At 42.1% G+C, this 23135-nt stretch overlaps 1 protein-coding gene across 2 annotated transcripts in view; it reads left to right on the top strand.

Annotated features, from left to right (window-relative positions):
* The window catches only part of KSR2 (kinase suppressor of ras 2), a 550925-nt gene that overhangs the window by 386899 nt on the left and 140891 nt on the right, over positions 1-23135 (top strand). For both annotated transcript variants that reach the window (XM_068246131.1, XM_068246140.1), the window contains exons 12-14: positions 3636-3702; positions 9570-9618; positions 11289-11656. In XM_068246131.1, the coding sequence (XP_068102232.1) occupies positions 3636-3702; positions 9570-9618; positions 11289-11656 (484 nt within the window). The remainder of the gene's footprint in view (positions 1-3635; positions 3703-9569; positions 9619-11288; positions 11657-23135) is intronic.

The following is a 23135-nucleotide window of genomic DNA, read 5'->3' as shown; positions in this document are numbered from 1 at the left end:
AGGAGCGCACAGCGGAGGCACAGACCATACTGGGCCTGTGCAGTACACTCCTGGTGCCATCAGCGGGAGTGAGGACACGGCAACGCAGGCACAGTGTTTTTCAGACTTTAAAGTCTGAAATTCCAGAAGTGAACCAGAGGCGGGGCCGGAGCATTGGGGAGTGGCTGCACGGGCACAGGATGTCTGTGGGGGACCATTAGAAGCCCCGGGTAACTTCAACTCATTTTCCCCTGACCCCTCTACAGTGTCCCTTTAATGTTTTATTTCTTAGCTGTACTACACATACAAATCATAATAGCATAATTTTTTTCCCGCTTCAGTGTCTCTTTAAGGCCGGAAGCAATTTTCCCCTGTAGCGCTTCTCCCATTCATTTGCCAATAACTTTATCACTACTTATCACACCTAAATAATATGTATCTTGTTTTTTTTCACCACAAATTAGGCTTTTTGGGGTTGATTCTTGTTTTCAGTAATTACTTTATTTTCTATGAATTTTATATGGAAATACAAGAAAAACAATACACAATTTCTTCATTTCCCTCCACTATAGTTTTAAAATAAACAATGCTACTGTACATAAAATACACCTATTTTATTTGCCAAGTTTTCCCAGCTATAACAACATTTAAATTATGTTTCCAATATATTATTCAGAAAAAAAAGGTTTATTTTTTTCTGTGTGTACCCGATCAATAATTAAAGCACCTTGTATGCTAAAATAATAGCACAAAATCCTCATTACATACATATCAAAAAAGCTCATCTTTATCTTTTTTTAAAAAAACTGTCACCATTTTTTAACATGTATTTGTTTGGTAGCTACGAGGGAAGGTGGCGGGTTAATAAGGTTTAATTAAATATGATTTTCTTTTTTTTACTTTAAATTTACTTTTTGGCTTTTGAATTTGAATAGGGCGGCACCTACACATACTGGGGTGCTATACTGAGCACTATACTAGCTATAATGGGGCACTATACTAGCTATACTGGGCACTATACTAGCTATACTGGGCATGATACTAGCTATACTGGGCACTATACTAGCTATACTGGGCATTTTACTAGCTATACTGGGCACGATACTAGCTATACTGAGCACTATACTAGCTATACTGGGCACTTTACTAGCTATACTGAGAGCACTACCTATCTATACTGGGGCACTATACTAGCTATACTGGGGCACTATACTAGCTATACTGGGGCACTATACTAGCTATACTGGGGCACTATGCTAGCTATACTTGGGCACTATACTAGCTATACTGGGCACTATACTAGCTATACTGGGCACTTTACTAGCTGTACTGGGCACTATACTAGCTGTACTGGGCACTTTACTAGCTATACTGGGCACTTTACTAGCTATACTGGGCACTATACTAGCTATACTGGGCACTATACTAGCTATACTGGGAACTATACTAGCTATACTGGGCACTATACTAGCTATACTGGGCACTATACTAGCTATACTGGGCACTATACTAGCTATACTGGGCATTTTACTAGCTATACTGAGGCACTACCTACCCATACTGGGCACTATACTAGCTATACTGGGACACACTGGGGGGATCACGCGGCCAGCATTTCCTACCCCCGGCTTATATGAGGGTCAATCATTTTTCCTGGTTTTTCAGGTAAAAGTTGGGGGGTCGGCTTATATGCGGGTCGGCTTGCTTGCGAGTATATATGGTATCCACTTGCCGACCGTGTCACGCCAATGGGCGAGGCCGCGGCGGCAGCCCCAGGACCGCCTAACGCCAATTGGCATAAAGTCCTGGGGCTTACATTTGCAGGAGATTGTGCGCAGGCTGCGCGCGCATCTCCTGCTTGGTGGGCGAAGCGGAGCTGAGCTCCGCCTTCAGTCTCCGAGCGGCGATCGCTGCTCGAAGACTGTAACGGCGAAACCGCCGCTTAATTGTACTGTACAGCGCTGCGATCTGCAGCAGCGCTATACTGGGGACAGCCGTGTGACACGGCTGTCCCCCTGGGGCTGAAGCCTATGACAGCCGATCGCCGTTATTGGCTGCCTGGGGAGTGGGAGGGAAAAAAAAATACATACATTTAATAAAAAAACAACAAAATTATTTATATAAAAAACAAACAAACACTGCAGGAGCGATCAGACCCCACCAATAGAGAGCTCTGTTGGTGGGGACAAAAGGAAGGGGGAATCACTTATGTGCTGTGTTGTGCGGCCCTGCAGCTTGGCCTTAAAGCTGCAGCGACCAATTTTTAACAAAATAGCCTGGTCACTAGGGGGGTTTAAGCCCATGGTCCTCAAGAGGTTAAGGCTTTTTTATATGAAATTAAGTCCTCAGGTATTACTTTTTCTCCAACACCCTTGAGCTACATTAAGAGTTCCTTTTCAACTGTTTAGTAGCTTTGATCAGTCAGGGTAGGTGACTCACGTGATGAGGGCAGACATTGGTAAGAGGGGCGAAGGCATCCATGACTTTTGTGACTGAGGTGTAGTAGTGTGTAGCTGCCGAGTCTTGGTAAGAGAAGGATGATGTGAGGAGAGGAGCCAAGGCATCAGAGACAGATTGCATGTCTAGGTTGCGGTAGTTTCTGCTAATATGTGAGTGAACTTGGGCCAGTCTAGTAGGAAAAGGAGGAGAGAAAGTAGTTAAGTAAGTTATGGACAGAGAGAGGGAGCAGAGCTTTAATAAAATCAAGAGAGTGAATATCAGGTCAGGCGTATGGCCATCAGTGTGAGTTAGACCAGTGCACCACTGAGACAAGCCAGAAACAGAGACACTGGGCTTGATTCACTAAGACAAATAGCATGCCTAACCAAAGTTAACACGCCTTATCAGAGTAACATAGCGAGCGCTTCGAACCCGCAGGTGCTTAGGGCAGGACGAGTAGAACGCTCATCATTGCCAATTAGCAGGCATAAGTTGGTAGCGCTCGCTATGTTACTCTGATAAGGCATGTTATCTTTGATAAGGCGTGTTATCTTTGATAAGGCATGCTATCTTTCTTAGTGAATCAAGCCCACTGAGACAAGGAGGTGAGTGACAGAAGTTTTCTTGGTGACTGAATGTCAAAATCACTTATAATAATAGTAAGGATTTCAGAGGACAGGAATTGGAGGAACCATGCCGAGAAGTGATATAAAGTATTCATGGACTGCATGGACTTCAAAAGATGGTAGAGAAAAGAGAGAGAGAGAGAGAAGAAATAGGAGTGAATGGCTTAAAGAAATCCTGCCCTGGAAGTATTAAAGGACAACTGAGAAGGATATGTAGGCTGCCATATTTATTTCCTTTTGTTCTACCACAATATTTTGTAATACACAACAAAGTATAATAGGACATCTAATCCTTGCTGTCTATGTTGAGAATAAGTAATTGTTTCAACGTTTAAGTCAAGGCTTTCCTTTGAAAAACGATATGAACATTTAGGTGACCATCGCAAATAATGTCTGCAATGACCCCTTGAATTCCAAGTAAAAGCCGCTGAGGGTGCAGGTGTGAGTGTGTGATTGGGCAGGGGGGAGATGTGCAAATATTTCTTAATATATGTGCCTTTCCTTAATTAATTGTATTGCTTAAAAAACAACAAGCAAATGTATTGATGTGGTGTTTTAACACTATACATGTATTACTTGCATCTGTTTTAGATGTTGTGCCTGAAGTCCCTCCCCGAGCACCCCAAGTAATCCTTCATCCAGTGAATTCTAATTCAGGGTAAGTAATGAGTGGTGCTGAATTATCTAGACAAGTACAAAGAATACTGGAGAAAAATGGGGCAGTTGCCCAGAGCAACTAATGGGGTTTAATTTGACAACTTTAAAACGGTTGCTGTTTAGTTGCTGTGGGCAATGAGTTTTCTTTGCAGGTGTCTTTTGATTCATGTGATAGTAAATCAGCCTAACCATGCCTTCCTTGGTGTGTTTTTTGTGTGCGTTTAAGTGGGAAATGAATTCTTCTCTCCAATTATGTAATATTCTTCATAAGTCATCAGACCTGAAGTCCCAGAAGATCGAAAGTACATACCAGTTCATATGGTCCATAAAAGTAGGGGGTTCTCCAAAGGGTTGAGGAGATAATCCCGCCCACACACCTTTGCAAACTAGACATTGTCCTAATTTTATGCTTTTCCCCACTTTAGGCTCCCAGAAGGAGGTAAGGGAGTAGGGGTCCCCAGATATCCACCCCTTCCCATGTAAATAGGTAAAAAGCAGGATGTGGATAGCCAGGGGGAAATACTGAAATTTAGTGCAGGGGTCTTAATTGAATTCCATATTGACAGTTTCCATTAGTATACATGAATGGACCAATGTGAAGCGCTAGTAGGATATTTAAATATGATAGTGACAGGGTTCCTGATCAGTGTTCTGGTGGGATCCATTGAGTATGGACAGTGGGATATCATGCTGCCAACTAGTTGGAAGAAGAACATACTAATAAAAAGAACACAGATAAAGGCTGAACACTAACAGGAGAAGAAAAAAGAAAAACACAGAAGAAAATAAAAAAAAAGATGGAATTATGCGGAAGTAAACAAAAGTATTGTATACAGTTTTTATTCAGGCCCTACTTCCCCTCAGTGTACCCCCAAATGTTACAAACCAGATGGGCTGGTGTTGCTCAGAGGGTGGGACACTACACCGATTGGCTGGTATCTGGGCAATACCGGCTTGCATAGGCCAAAAAGCAAGGATGTCAAACCGGTCCTACGAGGGCCGACGTCCTCACACATTTTTGACACAGCTCAAATTAATTGATGGGTCTGACTCAGGAAAGATGTGGTCCATCAGGTAGAACACATCCCACTCTTTCTCAGTCCATCCTAAACACTGACATGGATCTGGCCCTCCAGGCCTGGAGCTTGACACCTGTGCCATAAAGGATCAGTATGCCTTAGGGGTTGCATCACACTGTTTTTGTTTAATTATATATTAATGCAAGGTACACACAATACAATTTTCTGGCAGATTTACCTGCCAGATTGATTTTTTCCAACATGTGTAATTTGAATTTCCAATCGTATTTCCGATCAATTTCCATTCACTTCTACAGAAATTGATGGGAAAATCGATTTGAAGATCAATCAAAATTCAAATCAGACATGTTGGAAAAAATTTATCTGGCAGGTAAATCTGTCAGAAAATTGTATTGTTTGTACCTATCATTACTTCTTAAAATAAAATCAAATTCCCAATTTTGACACTCTGCACATGTGTGCCTCCACAGTCCTGTCAAAAAATGGAAGTTCACATTTTTTTAGGCAAGCTACCTGTTAATTTATCAATGTGATTGCTGCAGATTTAACTGAACCTGAGGGGAAAATAAACAATTGTATTTATCCTCCTACTCCTAAAGATATATATAGTATATATTTTTTATCTATCTCATGGTTTTATTTTATATTTAAACATTTACAAAGTAGCTTGAATGTTGTGTTGTCTTTGCTCAGTGGCAGCCTATTAAGTGTCCCTAAATGAAAATACATTAACTATTGACCTTTTTCTATCTCCCCCTGCTCTCCGAAGTTGTATTCTGACAGGAAAACTTGTATGCTGTAATTTGCTTATCAGTGATGTTTACTATATTCCGAAAACTGAAGCTGTCACTTCCATGCCTAAACCCGCAGTGACATGTGACATGATGAGATAGACATGTGTATGTACAGTGAGTAGCACACAAATAACTGTGCTGCGTTCTTTTTTTTCTTTCTCTGACTGAAAGAGTTAAATATCAGGTATGTAAGTGGCTAACTCAGTCCTGACTCAGACAGGAAGTGACTACAGTGTGACCCTCACCGATAAGAAATTCCAACTATAAAACACTTTTCTGGCAAAGAATGGCTTCTGAGAGCAAGAAAGAGATAAAAAGGGGAATTTCTTATCAGTGAGGGTCACACTGTAGTCACTTCCTGTCAGGACTGAGTCATTCAGGCAGAGAAAGAAAAAAGGAACAAAGCATAGTTAATTGTGTGCTAGGCACTGTACATTCCTATGTCTGTCTCATCATGTCACTTTGGGTATCCTTTAACTCTTTCAGGCAGCAAAATAAATCAAGTAAAGCAGCCTGGTTATTAATATGTTTTGCACTGTACATACACATGTTTATCTCATTATGTCACATGTCGCCTCCGGTACACTTCAATGTAAATTGTATGCAGCTTGAAATTGGACCAATAAAAATCAGCAGGAAGTGCCTCTGATTAGCCTCATTTCAAGTTACATACAATTTGCATGAAATTTGCATGCCCTCTGGAACTATTAGCATCTCTAACAATAATGGATGGGGATACTGCCACTGGTATAGTAGTATAGTAGCTTGCTTGCTTTTGTTTATTGCTGCCACACACTTGCTGCTTAGGCGATCATGCCCAAACTAAGATACGGAATCAGGGCATAAACACTGCTGATGCACTCAGTGAAACACTGCAGAAAATGCCAGTGTTATGTAAATACATAATAATGATGCTGCCCTTTGCACAATAAGGGAGCCATTAGCCTTCCTACACCACTGGGGAACTGCAATGTGCTCTATTAAAATTCACCTCCATTACAGCCAAGGCTCTTGGCATTTCCCTGTCCGGGTGGATTATGAATAAATGTTCTTCTAGTTTAGTGAATATGATCTTGGTACAATTGCTCCCTTTTCCGTGATCATTTCATGAGTCCTGGGAGTGTAAGAAAGCTGTGGCCATTAATATGCTCTGTCATGTGAGGCAGAAAAGTTATTCCCAACTTCGTCAATTCAGCACGGCAGTGCCCAGCCCCACATACTATAACTAGCTGCATGTCCATCTAATGATGGGAGCATAAAGTGAGATTAGCGTTTAGCTGGGGAGATGAAATAAAATAACAGACATAAATGAATCCTCCGGCAGGGTGCAGTGTGGCCAGCTGGATAAACATAGGAAATCAAATGAATTGGCAATAACTTTCTGTCATTTCCTTCATTTACATATCAGCTTTCCAGCTCTGTGCTACTTCCACTTTCAAGGATTCAAATGTAAGAAAAGATACGGAATAATACCAGTTATTGTTAGTGTGTGCTTTTTAATTTACCTTGTTAAATATTCTGCAGTACAATACAGTGTTGTCTTACTGTTTACACAATGCTTCTGTAGCACATTCTTGTGTTGTGTTACAAAATGGATTCAGTGGGGGATTTTACTGTTGTTCTGTCACATGCTTCAAATCTTACTGCTAATCAATTCTCTGCAATATACTGTGGAGGTATATCTTCTAGCAAGGCTCTAATGTGCAAAGACAAATGACCGTACTATTTGCTAATTGCTATCTCTGGTCCATCACCATGTTTGTGCCATTACTTTCTCAGAGTGGGGCTCTTCTGTGTGCTTTAATGCATTTCTGAAGAGAGATGACTATGGAGGCTGTCTTGCAGGTCCTCTGCCTCTAATGCTAGGTACACATCATACAATTTTCTGGCAGATTTACCTGCTAGATCGATTATTTCCAACATGTCCGATCTGAATTTCGTTAGTTTTTTCTATTTTCGGATCGTTTTTTTAATCATAAAATTGATCGAAATTTAGATCGGACATGTTGGAAATAATCGATCTGGCAGGTAAATCTGCCAGAAAATTGTATGGTGTGCCTAGCAATGTAGAAGAGAAGTCGGCACCGTCTTCAGTTGCAGTAGTTTATTATTCAGCTTAGTCATGAAAAACACGACGTTTCGGAGCGCAGCTCCTTTCTCAAGTGATGACTGCTGGTCAGCAGTCATCACTTGAGAAAGGAGCTGCGCTCCGAAACGTCGTGTTTTTCATGACTAAGCTGAATAATAAACTACTGCAACTGAAGACGGTGCCGACTTCTCTTCTACATTGTACATGGGATTGGTTATCCTCCTAGTCTGGCACGTCATTTTTCACTGTCAGGGTGCATCACTATACTTTGAAGAATATGGTGTGCCTAGCATAATGCTTTTTGCCACAGACCATGAAAAATAATGTAGATAAGATTTTTTTGACTGAAATCTGACTGGATTGGCTGCATGCTTGTTTCAGGTGTGTGATTTAGACACTACTATATCTGAAGCAGGACTGCCAGGAAACGGGTATTGTTTAAAAAGGAAATAAATATGGCAGCTACCATGTGCTTCTCACTTTAAATGTACTTTAAAAATACAGTCCTGCTCCAAGTTTTAACCTTTCCTTCTCCATACACTGCATTGGTACAGGGACTATTGAATGACATTGAGGGGAGGGGGAATATCTACACTTCGATATATGAAGTATGATTGACTTTTGGTGGCCATCTGGGGATCACTAAAGCCTGGTACACATATCCAATTTTGATTGACCAATTTTACCATTTCTATGCAGTATGAGATCTTCCCTACACAATGGGCCTGATTCACAAAGCGGTGCAAACACTTTGCACGCCAATGAAAAGCCCTTTATCACGCCTAAACTCAGTTTAGGCGTGATAAGAAGAAACTCGCGTGAAATTCCCGCGAGCAAAGTTTTGTGCGCGCAGCCGCGCAGCACACAGCGCGAAGCGCGCAAATCGCCCATTAAACCCTATGGGCGCTGCATTGCGCTCGCAAAACTTTGTGCGCGGGACTTTGCGCGCGATAAAGAGCACAAAGCGATGCTAACTCAGCGGTGCAAAGGTTATCACGCCTAAAGTCTTTTAGGCGTGATAACTGAGTTATCACTGCTTTGTGAATCAGGCCCAATCTGTTCACAATATTCAAAATCTTTTATCCCACTACTTGGAGGTGGCAAAATTGGCCAATCAAAATTGGATGTGTGTATGTGCCCTAATAGTGCCATTTTAAAAGGATTAGGGAAAAGACACGGTGATAGGATTGCTAATATTAAAGACTTGGTGGTCAAACAGGTAATGATCCTTAGCAGTAAAACAAAGTCACTCACTTAATGATCACTTTGCTGGTACTAAAGCTCTACTGCTCCAACTGTTGCAGGTGCCTATTTGCATGTTGCAGATGCCTATGTTGCAGGTGCCTGTTCTGTGTCTAGCCTTTGCCCGGGACACAGTAAAAAGTCACTGCCCTTCACTGCATTTGTCTTTTACAGACTTACACTTATGCTGGATACACACCATGCGTTTCCGCGTCGAATGCGTCAGTCGATACGCGTCGACTAATATGGACTAATATTAACCTATCCCATTTCTGATGTCTAAGATTACTCCTTTGCTGATGCCTAATCTGAACCTCACCTTAAACCTAGACAATAACTCTCAACAATGCAAAGTAGTCTTCCTATACCCTGCCCTTTAAACCCAACCCTCCTTACTGACCTGTGTCAATATAACATTAGCACAATTAATTAATCCAGCCATATAGATATGCTGCCAAATATAAAGGCTAACTAAGGACATGCTAACTGGAAGCAGGTTGGGAGTTGTTTTTGCCTGCTCTCCTTTCTTGAGGAATGAATACACATTTTCCCATTTAGTGATCATTTATTGTTAATGCTGATAGGTCATAAAGCTACTGTGTGACTGGAGATACTCTTGAGTTTCTTTCCTTTGAATTTCCCAGTTTTAATGAGATCATAAGAAATCAGTAATTAGAGCTGAATTTTTTATTATTTATTCCAGTAATGAAGGAAATCCATTACTTCAAATTGAAGTGGAACCAACATCTGAGGTAAAACAATTTAGCTATTTAATTAACTGAAGAACAACAACATGTGCTATTGTCCTGGTCTTTGATTGCTTGTAGCACCATCCATTACTTTGTGAAAAGATTAAAGTACAATTGTCATTTGAGTGCTATGGGGGCTTCCATCTTGACCTTCTTCTGAAAAATGCCAGGCTGTAATTCTGATAATCCGGTATTAATTCTTTCTGATGGGGTCACTCCCCTAGAAATGGCATCAGAAAAGCGAGAAGGAAGTGCAGTGTTCATTAACGGTACAATTTTTAGTGAACAAACTTATTCAGATCGTCTGTATGAAAACAGAAAAGCAAATGGGCCGATTCGATCTTGATGGATCTTGTTATCAATCATTTCCTTAAAGAAATGATCATTCTGCATGGCAGATTTTTTTTTCATAGATTTGCCCATAACTGGCTTAGATATGATCACAAAAAAGGATTCTTTGTTGGTCTACTAAATGTAATCTTTTCTTTCTATCTGAATGATCTAATCCAAAATATGATTGTTAGCTAAAAATGGTATTGTTAATGGACACTTTAAGATCAGCAATAAAGAAAATCTGAACTGAAATTAAACTTATGAGATAATGAAATGCATGTGTATTACTAATGGTAAATAGAGCATAAGTAACATAGAACAGAGTCTCATGTTTTTATTTTCAGTTTCAGGATCTAAATTTTTTAAAGACTAAACTACAACCACGACAGTCTGATTTAAAATCTGCTTCATTCAGCTGCAAAACAAATAGAAGTAATGACCCATTTTCAGCATTAAAGCCTTATCGGCAATTCTTCCTCAGCCTGCCAAAAGTGTTTTTCTTCTATTTGCTTTTCAGTACATTGGGCTAAATTTGAGATACTTTTTGACTGCTCATTTGCATGGGTAACAGAAATAGGTTTTAACACTTGCTGTATAGAAAAACAGAAAAGGACTTCTGAAATGAACAAGTATCAGATCAAGTATCTCCTGTTAAGTCATATACCTGGCATTTAGTAGATGACAGCCTCTAAAGTTCTCTAAACACATTTTGAGTGGGTCACTCTTTTATAGTATGAATCAGTTTTGGAGACCATATAACTCACACACTTTTACTTGCTGCTTGATCCTAGCCAAAAGACAAATAGCCATCAGAAAGCTTATGATGGGCTGGGTTGTTTGTCAACATTACATAATTTGAAAAGAACAAAGAGCATCTGTTCTCAATCAGATTCATCTTGTCTGGATGAAATAAGTAGAAGTTTTAGTAAGATACTGTAAATGGCAGCACAGTGTATACACTCTCGCCTTGCAGCTCTGGGTCTCGGGGTTTGGAATCCAGCCAGAGCACTATTATTATTAATATTGATTTATATAGAGCCAACATTTTCCGTGGCACTATCTGCACAGAGTTTTTATCTTCTCCCATGTCTGTGTGGGTTTCCTACCCCATTCTAAAAACATACAGATAAGTTAACTAAGTTAATTGACTATAGACTACAATGGATAAGTGACTATGGTAGGGATTATATTTGAGAGTTAAAAAAATCTGTGAATCTGAGAAACATGTCAGTGTTATATAAATACTAAATAATAGTAATAATAATGTACAACTGCAGCAAAGTTAAATATGTAACAAACACATATAGCTGTGATCTTCAATCCTCATGTTTTGATCTTAGAATGAAGAAAGCAATGAGAAAGCGGATGAGTCTGAAGATGACTTTGAAGAGATGAACCACTTGCTGCTATCAGCCAGGAACTTCCCTCGTAAAGCCAGTCAAACCAGCATATTCTTGCAAGAATGGGACATCCCATTTGAACAGCTGGAGATTGGGGAGATGATTGGTAAAGGACGCTTTGGGTTAGTTTACCATGGACGCTGGCATGGAGAAGTAGCAATTAGACTTATTGACATTGAGAGGGACAATGAGGACCAGTTAAAGGCTTTTAAGCGGGAAGTGATGGCTTACCGACAAACGCGACATGAGAATGTGGTACTCTTCATGGGAGCCTGTATGAGCCCTCCTCACCTAGCAATTATCACCAGGTAATATTACTTTATTTTGTATGTTAACTATCACTTCTTTTATGTTGCTTAAAGTTTATCTATGTTCAGGTGGCGGTACACAGTTATTATATATATTTATATAGGTAGCGCTCCACAGAAATGATGAGTAAGAGATATAAGCCCCCTTTGGGACCGCACTCACCCTCTTAGGTGGACCACTGCTAGATTGGTCATTAGCGTCTTAACAGTCATCCAGGTGGAAGTAGATGAGGTCCTCTATTCTCTGTCTCGATGAGGATATTGGGGTCCCCAATATAGTTAGATGTCTTCAGTTCCACTTAGACCTCCGTGCTCCTCATAGAGGATAATATACTTCAAGGTACCTCACAGAGGAATAAAGTGGACCATAGCGTGATTCCGTTTAAAAAATATAACAATTTATTTCTAAAACATACTCACAAACGTGAATTGGGTAACAGGCGTTTAGAGTTTGTAACGGGCTCTCCCCCGTGCCTCCCCGGGTAAAGGCCTATCGAGGTGGTCCGCTCCGCTCGTTATCCGCCCGTTATCCGCCGGCTGGTCTCGCTTCAGGGTGCTCTTCCTGGTTGTCCTGTGGCTCCACCCGGCGCGTTTCGTCACACGCGTGACTCATCAGGGGTACACAGTTATTAATTTTGATTTTATACATGAATTTATATAAATTATCCACCATGCCCAATCAGGTATTTAGCTAGATTTTCTACTCAATCAATCAAAAAAAAAACAAAAATGAATCCAGCTAAAGAAATGTTAAATTCAGTTTTATGTATACAGTCCATCATTTTATGCAAACAACATGAAATTCAAACAATTTGGTTGTATTTTGTACAATTTTGGTTCTACACCCAAAGATCCAAGCCCCTATTTTGTCTGAAGCAGGTAGCTTCATAGCCACAAGTCTGTTTTTATCATTCAAAAAAATGTTTTATCCTTAGGTGCATAGATTGGGCATAAAGTCAGTGGCCATTAAAGACGATGAAAAATGAGTATTAGTTTAGCAATAATGTAAGAGGGTTATCCTTAAGCCTCATACATTGCTAGGCAGTCATTAGCCAATATGATCGTTTTTAGACCTCTTGGCTAGGTATGTAAACAGCTGTCCCAGTGCTCAAGGTTTGTACATGTGTATGACTGTTGCCCATCGGGATTGAGACTTGATGCTTCAGGTGGCAATTTAAGGCTGAGTGCTGTACAGACACATTGCTAGGCTACAACTAAAAATCATTGTGTTGTGATGGAGTTGGGAGGAGGGATGATGGCACAGTGCACCACGTAGATGTTTCTAGAGGGTGAGGTATGTAGAAACAATATGCTCAACCAGGATGATCGAGCATGCTGGATCTTTAGGGGACACATCTAGGCAGCTGTACACATGCTAGATTCTCAGCAGAGCCGACCCCAGCTGGCTGTCTCTGTTGAAGCTGAGCTAGAGTTTGTAGGAGACTTAAGCGATTCATCCTGGAGAATTCCTAAATGACAAATGAGCATATTTTTTATCACACAGGACGCAGGTAACTTGTTCACTGTCTATTGTCCCCACTCCCTTCTCTGTAAATAGCATATGCTTTTTGGCGCTAGCTTAACAGTGTGTCCGTACAGCACTTTGATAACAGTTTGACATCCCAGTTATACAACTGAATAGCCATATGATCTCAAATTCATGACAAATTGATGCAGCTTAAAGTGTAACTGCACTCAGAATTTCCTCTCTGCTGTAAAAGGTTAGCAGAGGTAGAGATGGACAGCACTCCTGTATATAAATTCAATGATGTGCCACGGTCAAAGAGTCAGGCAGCACTCCTGACTCGCAAGTTCAAGTAGTAGTGTGGAGACCGGCACCATCAATTAGTAAATATGCCCTTTATTAAATGAAAAGACACATAGACATAAAGTACGAAGTTCGGAGGAGTGTCCTCCTTTCTCAAGTAGATGTCAGTGTCTAACTAAAAACTAGGGATGCTCATTCGGATTCCGCGGAAATGCAATTTCCGAAATTCCGATCGGAAATTGCATTTCCGCATTGGAATGCAGAAATCTGTAATGCAAGTGCCGTAGGCGGATTTCCGACGGAAATCGCGGAAATTTCCGCCGGAAATTGCGGAAATTCCGCCCGACATCTAGGACTTAAGGGGGCTTTGCTATTAACCGCTAAAGTCAGCGGATTTTTACTGTAATGTAAAATGCAGAAAATCTGCATCTGCTTATTTTCTGCATTTTATATTACAGTAAAAATCCGCCCCCGTAAAAAAGCAAAGCCCCCGTAAGTCCTAAAAACACCAAATTTTCAGGGTTTATTAAACAGAATCTTCTGAACAAGATGCAAAAAAAAGTTTTCAAAAAGACCTTATAGTTTTTGAGAAAATCAATGTTAAATTCGGGCGGAATTTCCGCGATTTCCGGCGGAAATTCCGCCTTTGAATGCGGAAATTGGTAGCGGAAAGCGGAATCGGTAATTGGTACATGACGGAATGCGGATTTACCGCGGAATCGGAAATTGGCATTCCGACCATCCCTACTAAAAACAAACGAATAGACATTTATATAGTACATCAACATGGAGTATAGACCAATCACATTAGAGTACGCCTGTGGCGACCAATCCCCTGTCCGCTACCCAGAGCGGACCTGATGGGGAACTTCTTTCTTAATATTCTAATGTGCGCTGATGTGGACTACCCAAAGAGCACAGCGCAGAGATGGACGGCGGCGCCCGCAGTTCAGCCCACAGTGTCAAGACGCCGACCAATCAGCCGACAGTCTCAGGTGACGTCATACTGGTACCACCTACAGGACGAGGCGGACCAGATGGGAGACTGTATCGGCTCAGGGCGGCAAAACGGACCGCCCCTCAAGGCCAGGAACGTCATAACAACACGTGGGTGAGATGTAAACAAACCACCCACGTGATTGTAACACCGAAGGAATCACCGCCGGCAGTTAGACACTGACATCTACTTGAGAAAGGAGGACACTCCTCCGAAACTTCGTACTTTATGGCTATGTGTCTTTTTATTTAATAAAGAGCATATTTACTAATTGATGGTGACGGTCTCCACACTTCTGCTGTAAAAGGTTAGTCACAGCAAGATAACCGTTATGGACAAAAAATATACAAGTACAATTTAAGGAAATCCTAAAAAAAACTCTTAGAACTTGCTTTCACTTTGCAGGGTATGCTGAAAGCAGCTAAGCCTCAGTGTTTTCTGTATGGGGAGAGTGCTCCTACAGAGTCTTCACAGCTGCTGATAACAACTAATTAGGCACTTTGATCTGGGTAAATTGAACACAGCAGTGGATTTCTTCAGCAACCATACGTGGAATGTGTACTTGTGCGGAATATGCAGCATTTCCCCCGCATCTGAGTTGGATGTGGAAATGCTGCCTATTCTGTCAATAGCATGCCGTCCAAATCGCATGCCTGTGTGATTCTGTAAGTATGCTATAGCCATGCATTGCCTATAATGATTCGGCTGCAGCTTCACAGCAGCACGGGTGCTGCTTCCGATTTGTAAATGGACACAGTGCCTAAGTGAAAGCCTTCTTCCACTCAGGCACTGTGTCCATTTCCAAATCGGAAAGCAAACTGGTGTCAAAAGCCTGTACAGGTAGTCCCTGACTTATGAACGCCCGACTTACGAACGACCCGCCAATACGAACGGCATGGATTCTGTGTTTCCATGGATACAAATCAGATTTTTTTTTTCAAATTGGACTTGTAGATTTTTGAGAAAATCGATTTAAAAAAAAATTCAAAGAAAACATGGCTTTTAAACTTGTATAAGCAGGTACAGAGGGCAGAGGTGACACAGAGGGGGACACTGGAGGCATAGGGGGCACAGAGGAAGTACAGGGGACAGAGATGGCACAGTGTTCCAACTTAAGAACAGATTCAGGTTAAGAACAAACCTACAGTCTCGATCTCGTTCGTTAACCGGGGACTACCTGTATTTGTTTGCTGCCCTCTGTGGCAGATTTGGCATACAGGGAGATAGGTATTGGGATTTTCTATACACCAAAGGAGCAATCTGATCACTGTAGTGTAATGTTGCCATGATAGCAAAGGCAAATCTGAACTTCCTGGAAAATGTAAAATACCTAGAACTTACTGGGAATTGAACTAGAAAATTGCGACAAGCTTGGGAAATAACAAATATCTTTGTCCTATGCACCTATCTCTCTGGGGTTATATGACCAGTCTAACAGTGCTACTGAGATAATAAGTTGCTCATCTGGCTTTTTGTGACTTGCGATTGACAGATGATTTTCCATGACATCATCACACTTCCACAAGATTTAAAGCTTGGCCCTGGCACCATCTAATTGAGAACTAATTTGTTGTGTCATTATTATCCGTGATCTGTTTGTACAACCCACCTGAGGGTTTTATGTGTGACAGCTTTTCTCCTGTTTGCTGATGAATTGGCAAACTGTCCCTGTCCCTCTGTGAATGCTGAGCATGTGTTGGGCTGGGACTGCCTCTGAAGCTTTCCCTTTGGGTAATGCCTGTGAAAATGAGGTCTGATCAAAGGCGCACATCAAGAGCCTGTCTCATTATGGTGAGCACAGCGGGGACATTCCCATACCACTTGTTTTTGGATGCAGAATCTGGAGAGAACAGGAAGACTGACAGCTACCTAAAGCAGTATCAGGTCTTCTATGTCATGGAAAAAAACATATAAATGTGACCTGGGTCTCAGAATTATACATCAGAAATATTATACAATTTTCACCTACTGTGCTTTATTTTTCTTTATTCTTTTGTATATGGGGTTAATACTTGATAATATGATAATAGATGGACGCAAAGAGGCTGGATTATCATGTGTAGATTCAGTGAGGTGTGTTCAATAATAAGAGAAATCCACTGTAATTGACAATAAACTTATAAGTGCTGTTTACTTATAAGTGGTGTGCACTTATAAGTGCTATTTACTTATAAGTGGTGTGTACATATAAGTTATCTTTACTTATAAGTGTTGTGTACTTATAAGTGGTGTATACGTACAAGTGGGTTGTACTTCTAAGTGGTGTGTACTTACAAGTGGTGTGTACTTACAAGTGGTGTGTACTTACAAGTGGTGTGTATTTACCAGTGGTGTGTATTTACAAGTGGTGTGTACTTACAGGTGGTGTGTACTTACAGGTGGTGTGTACTTACAGGTGGCGTGTAAATATAAGTGGTGTGTAAATACAAGTGGTGCATACTTACAAGTGGTGCATACTTACAGTTGGTGTGTACATACAAGTGGTGCATACTTACAAGTGGTGTGTACTTACAAGTGGTGTGTACTTACAAGTGGTGTGTACTTACATGTGGTGTGTACTTGCTAGTGGTGTGTACTTATAAGTGGTGTGTACTTACAAGTAGGGTGTACTTACAAGTGGGGTGTACTTACAAGTGGGGTGTGCTCCGGGAAGCTAGGACTGTACTCAAACAATAAAAAGAAGTGGGATCAGAGAAAGGGCACCTTCACTGCTGGACTCAAAGTGCCACATCAAACAGAGAAGTCAAATATTGCTTGTAGCACTCTTTTCATTTGCACTAACAGTATCTGAAGGAAGGATTAGCATGCAGAAGTAAATCTTCCCTTTATCTGATCAATGAGCAAAGTGATTTATCTTACAAACTTATATATATTATAAGTGCATCTTGTGCCACTTAAAGCACAAGTGAAGTGAGTGAAGTATAATTCCCAATGACATTGAAACACAAATATCTGTTCCATTATGAACTATAAGAGCACCCTGTTTTAAAGGATAAATGTAGTGAGAAGAATATGGAGGCTGCTATATTTATTTCCTTTTAAACAATACTAGTTTCCTGGCTGCCCTGCTGATCTATGTGGCTGCAGGAGTGTATGTAAGTCTGAATCACACTAAAAACAACCATGCAGATAATCTTGTCAGATCTGACAATATTGTCAGAAACACCTGATCTGCTGCATGCTTGTTCAGGGACTTTGGCTAAAAGTATTAGAGGCAGAGCATCAGCAGGACAGCCAGGCCAGGCAACTAGTATTGCTTAAAATGAAATAAATATGGCAGCCTTCATATCCCTTTTGCTTCAGTTGTCCTTTAAACTCAAACACAAAAGGAAGGGAGCACTGTACCAAAAAGGTGTATGCAGCGTGCCCAAGTCTCACCCCAGTGCCTCCTGGGGAGCACAATACAGTCTACACACAAGACTGGCACCGCTGTCTGCAAATATAGCTCTTTTATTCCATAAGAAAAGGCAGCAGTGAAAGACTGCTGTTTTGAGTACACAACTCTTTATCAAACTGCTTATAGCCATAAAATCAAGTGACCACACCTTTAAATAAGCCCTCCCCAAAGAGGTGGGGAGGATACCAGAGCGGACCTGATGGAAGACTGTGCCCTCACAATATACAAATGCTCAGTAGGTGCATCTTACCTGTGGAATATCTAAAAAGGAGTAGCCAGCCCCACACTATAGGATCAGCCAATAGTATGAACCCACTGACATCAGCAGTGTTGCTGATGTCAGTGGGATCATCCTACTGGGCATTTGAATATTGTGAGGGCACAGTCTTCCATCAGGTTCGCTCTGTGAATTGCATATGGGCCTTAGTCTCCATTAGAGATGGCCAAAACCTTCGATTTTCGGTTCGCAAATCGGGTTCGCAAACTTCTGCAAAAGTTCGGTTCGCACAAACTTTTGCGAACCGCAATAGACTTCAATGGGGAGGCGAACTTTGAAAACTAGAAACACTTATGCTGGCCACAAAAGTGATGAAAAATATGTTTCAAGGGGTCTAACACCTGGATGGGGTAGGACGGAGTGGGATAGACGCCAAAAGTCCCGGGGGAAGACCTAGATTTGACGCAAAGCAGCGTTTTAAGGGCAGAAATCACATTAAGTGCTAAATTGCAGGCCTAAAGTACTTTAAAACATCTTGCATGTGTATACATCAATCAGGGAGTGTAATTAGAGTACTGCTTCACACTGACACACCAAACTCACTGTGTAACACACCACAAACAGCTGTTTGTGTAGTGACGGCCGTTCTGGACTAGTGCGCACCATGGTGAGAGTAGAGATGAGCGTAATGACGTAATTACGATTTCGCGAAATTTCGCGTAATTAGTGTAATTACGATTATGGACGTAAGTACATCATCGTAATGAAGAAGGATTTCGCGAAATTTCGCGTAAGCGTAATTTTCGCATTACAGTGGGTATTACGAAATTAATGCGTATGGCCATGATCCCAAGCGGAAAAGTTGACGCATGGATCAATGTTAGGTAGCCGCCGACTTTAAGGGTTAATAGCAAAGCCCCCTTAAATGCTAAGAGCCTCAAATTTGGAGAATATATTAAGGAGATCAGGAGGAATAAGAGGAAAATTTTTTTTTGCAAAAAGACCTTATAGTTTTTGAGAAAATCGATGTTAAAGTTTCAAAGTAAAAATGTATACATTTAAAAACCCGCCGACTTTAACGGTTAATAGCAAAGCCTGCTTAAAGTTTAGGAACACCAAATTCCTAGGATATATTAAGGGGATCAGTGGGAATAAGAGGAAAACATTTTTTTTCAAAAAGACCTTATAGTTTTTGAGAAAATCGATTTTTAAGTTTCAAGGGCAAAAATGTCTTTTAAATGCGGAAAATGTCAGTTTTTTTTGCACAGGTAACAATAGTGTATTATTTTCATAGATTCCCCCAAGTGGGAAGAGTTTTACTTACTTCGTTCTGAGTGTGGGAAATATAAAAAAAAGACGACGTGGGGTCCCCCCTCCCAGACCTCTTTAACCCCTTGTCCCCCATGCAGGCTGGGATAGCCAGAATGCGGAGCACCGGCCGCGTGGGGCTCCGCACCCTGACTATACCAGCCCGCATGGTCCATGGATTGGGGGGTCTCGGAAGGGGAGGGGCAGCCAAGCTTTCCCCTCCCCCTCCGAGCCCTTGTCCAATCCAAGGACAAGGGGCTCTTCTCCACCTCCGATGGGCGGTGGAGGTGGAGGCTGCGATTTCCTTGGTTCATGGTGGAATCTGGGAGTCCCCTTTAAAAAGGGGTCCCCCAGATGCCCACCCCCCCTCCCAGGAGAAATGAGTATAGAGGTACTTGTACCCCTTACCCATTTCCTTTAAGAGTTAAAAGTAAATAAACACACAAACACTTAGAAAAAGTATTTTAATTGAACAAAAAACATAACCACGAAAAAAGTCCTTTAATATTCTTAATTAACCATTAATACTTACCTGTCCCTTTAAATAAATGATCCCACGCAATATCCTCGGAAATGTTCTATCAGTTACAATGTAACAAAGTTATTACAATGTAACAACTTTGTTACATTGTAACTACGCCGCACCCGACGTCACTCGCCGCTCAGCCGCCGCACGGACCCGACAAAGCTCTGAGCTATATAGCTCAGAGCTCTCTAAGCATCTTTGTATTTGGTCTCCAAGGAGCCCCATTGGTCCTTAGCAGACCAATGGGGTTCCTTCTGATTTGAAGGAACCCCATTGGTCTGCTAAGGACCAATGGGGCTCCTTGGAGCCCAAATACAAAGATGCTTAGAGAGCTCTGAGCTATATAGCTCAGAGCTCTGTCGGGTCCGGACTCCGTGCAGGACGCTAAGTCCCCGCCGGCTCCGCTGCCCTCCCCGCCTCTCCCACATGTCACCCACATGTCACCCACATGTGGGTGACATGTGGGTGACAGATGTGGGCGGGGTGGACAGCGGGGGCCAGCGGGGACTAAGCGTCCTGCACGGACGCGTATGCGGCGGCTGAGCGGCGAGTGACGTCGGGTGCTGCGTAGTTACAATGTAACAAAGTTGTTACATTGTAATAACTTTGGTACATTGTAACTGATAGAACATTTCCGAGAATATTGCGTGGGATCATTTATTTAAAGGGACAGGTAAGTATTAATGGTTAATTAAGAATATTAAAGGACTTTTTTCGTGGTTTTTTTTGTTCAATTAAAATACTTTTTCTAAGTGTTTGTGTGTTTATTTACTTTTAACTCTTAAAGTAAATGGGTAAGGGGTACAAGTACCTCTATACTCATTTCTCCTGGGAGGGGGGGTGGGCATCTGGGGGACCCCTTTTTAAAGGGGACTCCCAGATTCCACCATGAACCCCCCCCCCCCCCCAGGAAATCGCGGCCTCCACCTCCACCGCCCATCGGAGGTGGAGAAGAGCCCCTTGTCCTTGGATTGGACAAGGGCTCGGAGGGGGGGGGGGGAAAGCTTGGCTGCCCCTCCCCTTCCGAGACCCCCCAATCCATGGACCATGCGGGCTGGTATAGTCAGGGTGCGGAGCCCCACGCGGCCGGTGCTCTGCATTCTGGCTATCCCAGCCTGCATGGGGGACAAGGGGTTAAAGAGGTCTGGAAGGGGGGACCCCACGTCGTCTTTTTTTTATATTTCCCACACTCAGAACGAAGTAAGTAAAACTCTTCCCACTTGGGGGAATCTATGAAAATAATACACTATTGTTACCTGTGCAAAAAAAACTGACATTTTCCGCATTTAAAAGACATTTTTGCCCTTGAAACTTAAAAATCGATTTTCTCAAAAACTATAAGGTCTTTTTGAAAAAAAATGTTTTCCTCTTATTCCCACTGATCCCCTTAATATACCCTAGGAATTTGGTGTTCCTAAACTTTAAGCAGGCTTTGCTATTAACCGTTAAAGTCGGCGGGTTTTTAAATGTATACATTTTTACTTTGAAACTTTAACATCGATTTTCTCAAAAACTATAAGGTCTTTTTGCTAATTTTTTTTCCCTCTTATTCCTCCTGATCTCCTTAATATATTCTCCAAATTTGAGGCTCTTAGCATTTAAGGGGGCTTTGCTATTAACCCTTAAAGTCGGCGGCTTTTTTATATTATACGGAGCGTTACGGTTTAACGCGAAATTACGGTAGCGTTTCATGCGAAATTACGGCATGAACGAAATGCGAAATTACGCGTTAAAAATTACGCTTACGGTATTTTCAATTACGATTTTAAATGCAATTACGCTACCGTAATTTCGCATCGTAATCGCAAATTTCGCATGCGTAATTATAGTAATGCGAAATTAAGAAAATTTCGGCTCAACTCTAGGTGAGAGTGCAGGCCGTGGCGGTTTTCAAGCCCATATGGTCGCCGGTCTGAGGTAGCTGAATGACAGAACAGTGACTGTCCAGCTGATAAAATTTGGCCTGTCCACAATGAAGCAACGACCTTGTTATCGTGGGTGTGCCCCCCCCCCCTCGGGGGGACACACTCATATAGCCGTCGGTCATTGCTTCATTGTGATACGCAAGCCCCTTCACCGCAGCAAGGTAATGATCACGAAGGGGAATTGGCACATGTACATGCCTTTTGTTTTGTTGTTGCAGCTGCAGTGCAGCCAGAAAAATTAGGCAGGCATGTACACGCACCAGAAAAATTATTATAGTGGCCGCTGCTAGCAAAAAATTCAGGAATCCACCTGGAGTCCTGGACCCTGTTGGTGGTGGCGGAGAAGGCAGTCAACTGGCCTGCGGGAAGAGATGCTGTGTGTGGAGACTGACTTAGTCTTCGGGCAGGTCTTAGCGTGCTTTGCAGACCAGGCATCCGTGGTCAGATGGACCTTTGACCCAACGCTGTGTGCCAGAGATGTCACCACTTGCCTTTCAACATCACGGTACAGTTTAGGTATTGCCTTTTTTTAGAAAAAATTGCGGCCTGTTATCTTCCACTGCGGTGTGTGGCTTTGCTTTTGTGTGCTGCTTTCCCTCAGGTGGTCATCCCATTGCTTTGTAATCATGTGCTTTCGTAAGGTAGTTGTCCCTACGTGGGTCTTGGTCTTTCCACGGCTCAATTTTCGGTGGCAGAGAGCACAGATGGCATTGCTCTCATCTGAGGCAGACACACACAAAAATGTCCACACCGCTGAGCCCTGGGGTGATGGCACTTTGGTGGTGGTGGCCTACTGAGTGTTAAGTGGGGTGCCAGAATCAGAGCAGGAGGAGGAAGATATGTCACGCTTCCGTGCGGAAGCTGAGAAAGATGAGGTGTTTTGTGTTAAATAGTCAATTACGTCCTGACAATATTGGGGGTTGATGGCACGTGCTTTCTTCTGAACACTGTACTTTGGTCGAGGGCCGCACAAAATCACAACAGCACGACCTCGAACAGACCTGCCAGGTGGCCTGCCTCTGCCTTTTGTTTTGTCTATATTGGGGGGGATGAAGTGAGAAGTATGCACTGACTTGACTAATACAATGTGCAGTCACATAGGTGCAGTTAACAGGTATGCACGGAGTGGTGTATCACACTGCGTGCACTCACGTAGGTAGGTGGGTGCACTGAACACAACAGGTAAGTGTATGCAGTGATGGTGTTAGGATTCCTCCTGTGACGTGTTCTGTCCATTGCAGGTGGAGCTGCAAATGGACAGTTCTGGTTTGTCAGTCTGCATTCGGTTGTGCCTTTGCAGTGAGTGAGTCACTTTGTCATTTGCAATTGCTCTGCAGTTCT

Source organism: Hyperolius riggenbachi, chromosome 1 (genome assembly GCF_040937935.1).
Source record: "Hyperolius riggenbachi isolate aHypRig1 chromosome 1, aHypRig1.pri, whole genome shotgun sequence".
In the NCBI taxonomy this organism is placed as follows: domain Eukaryota; kingdom Metazoa; phylum Chordata; class Amphibia; order Anura; family Hyperoliidae; genus Hyperolius; species Hyperolius riggenbachi.
Note: the sequence above shows the minus strand (reverse complement) of the source record. Positions and strands in the feature narration are given on the sequence as shown.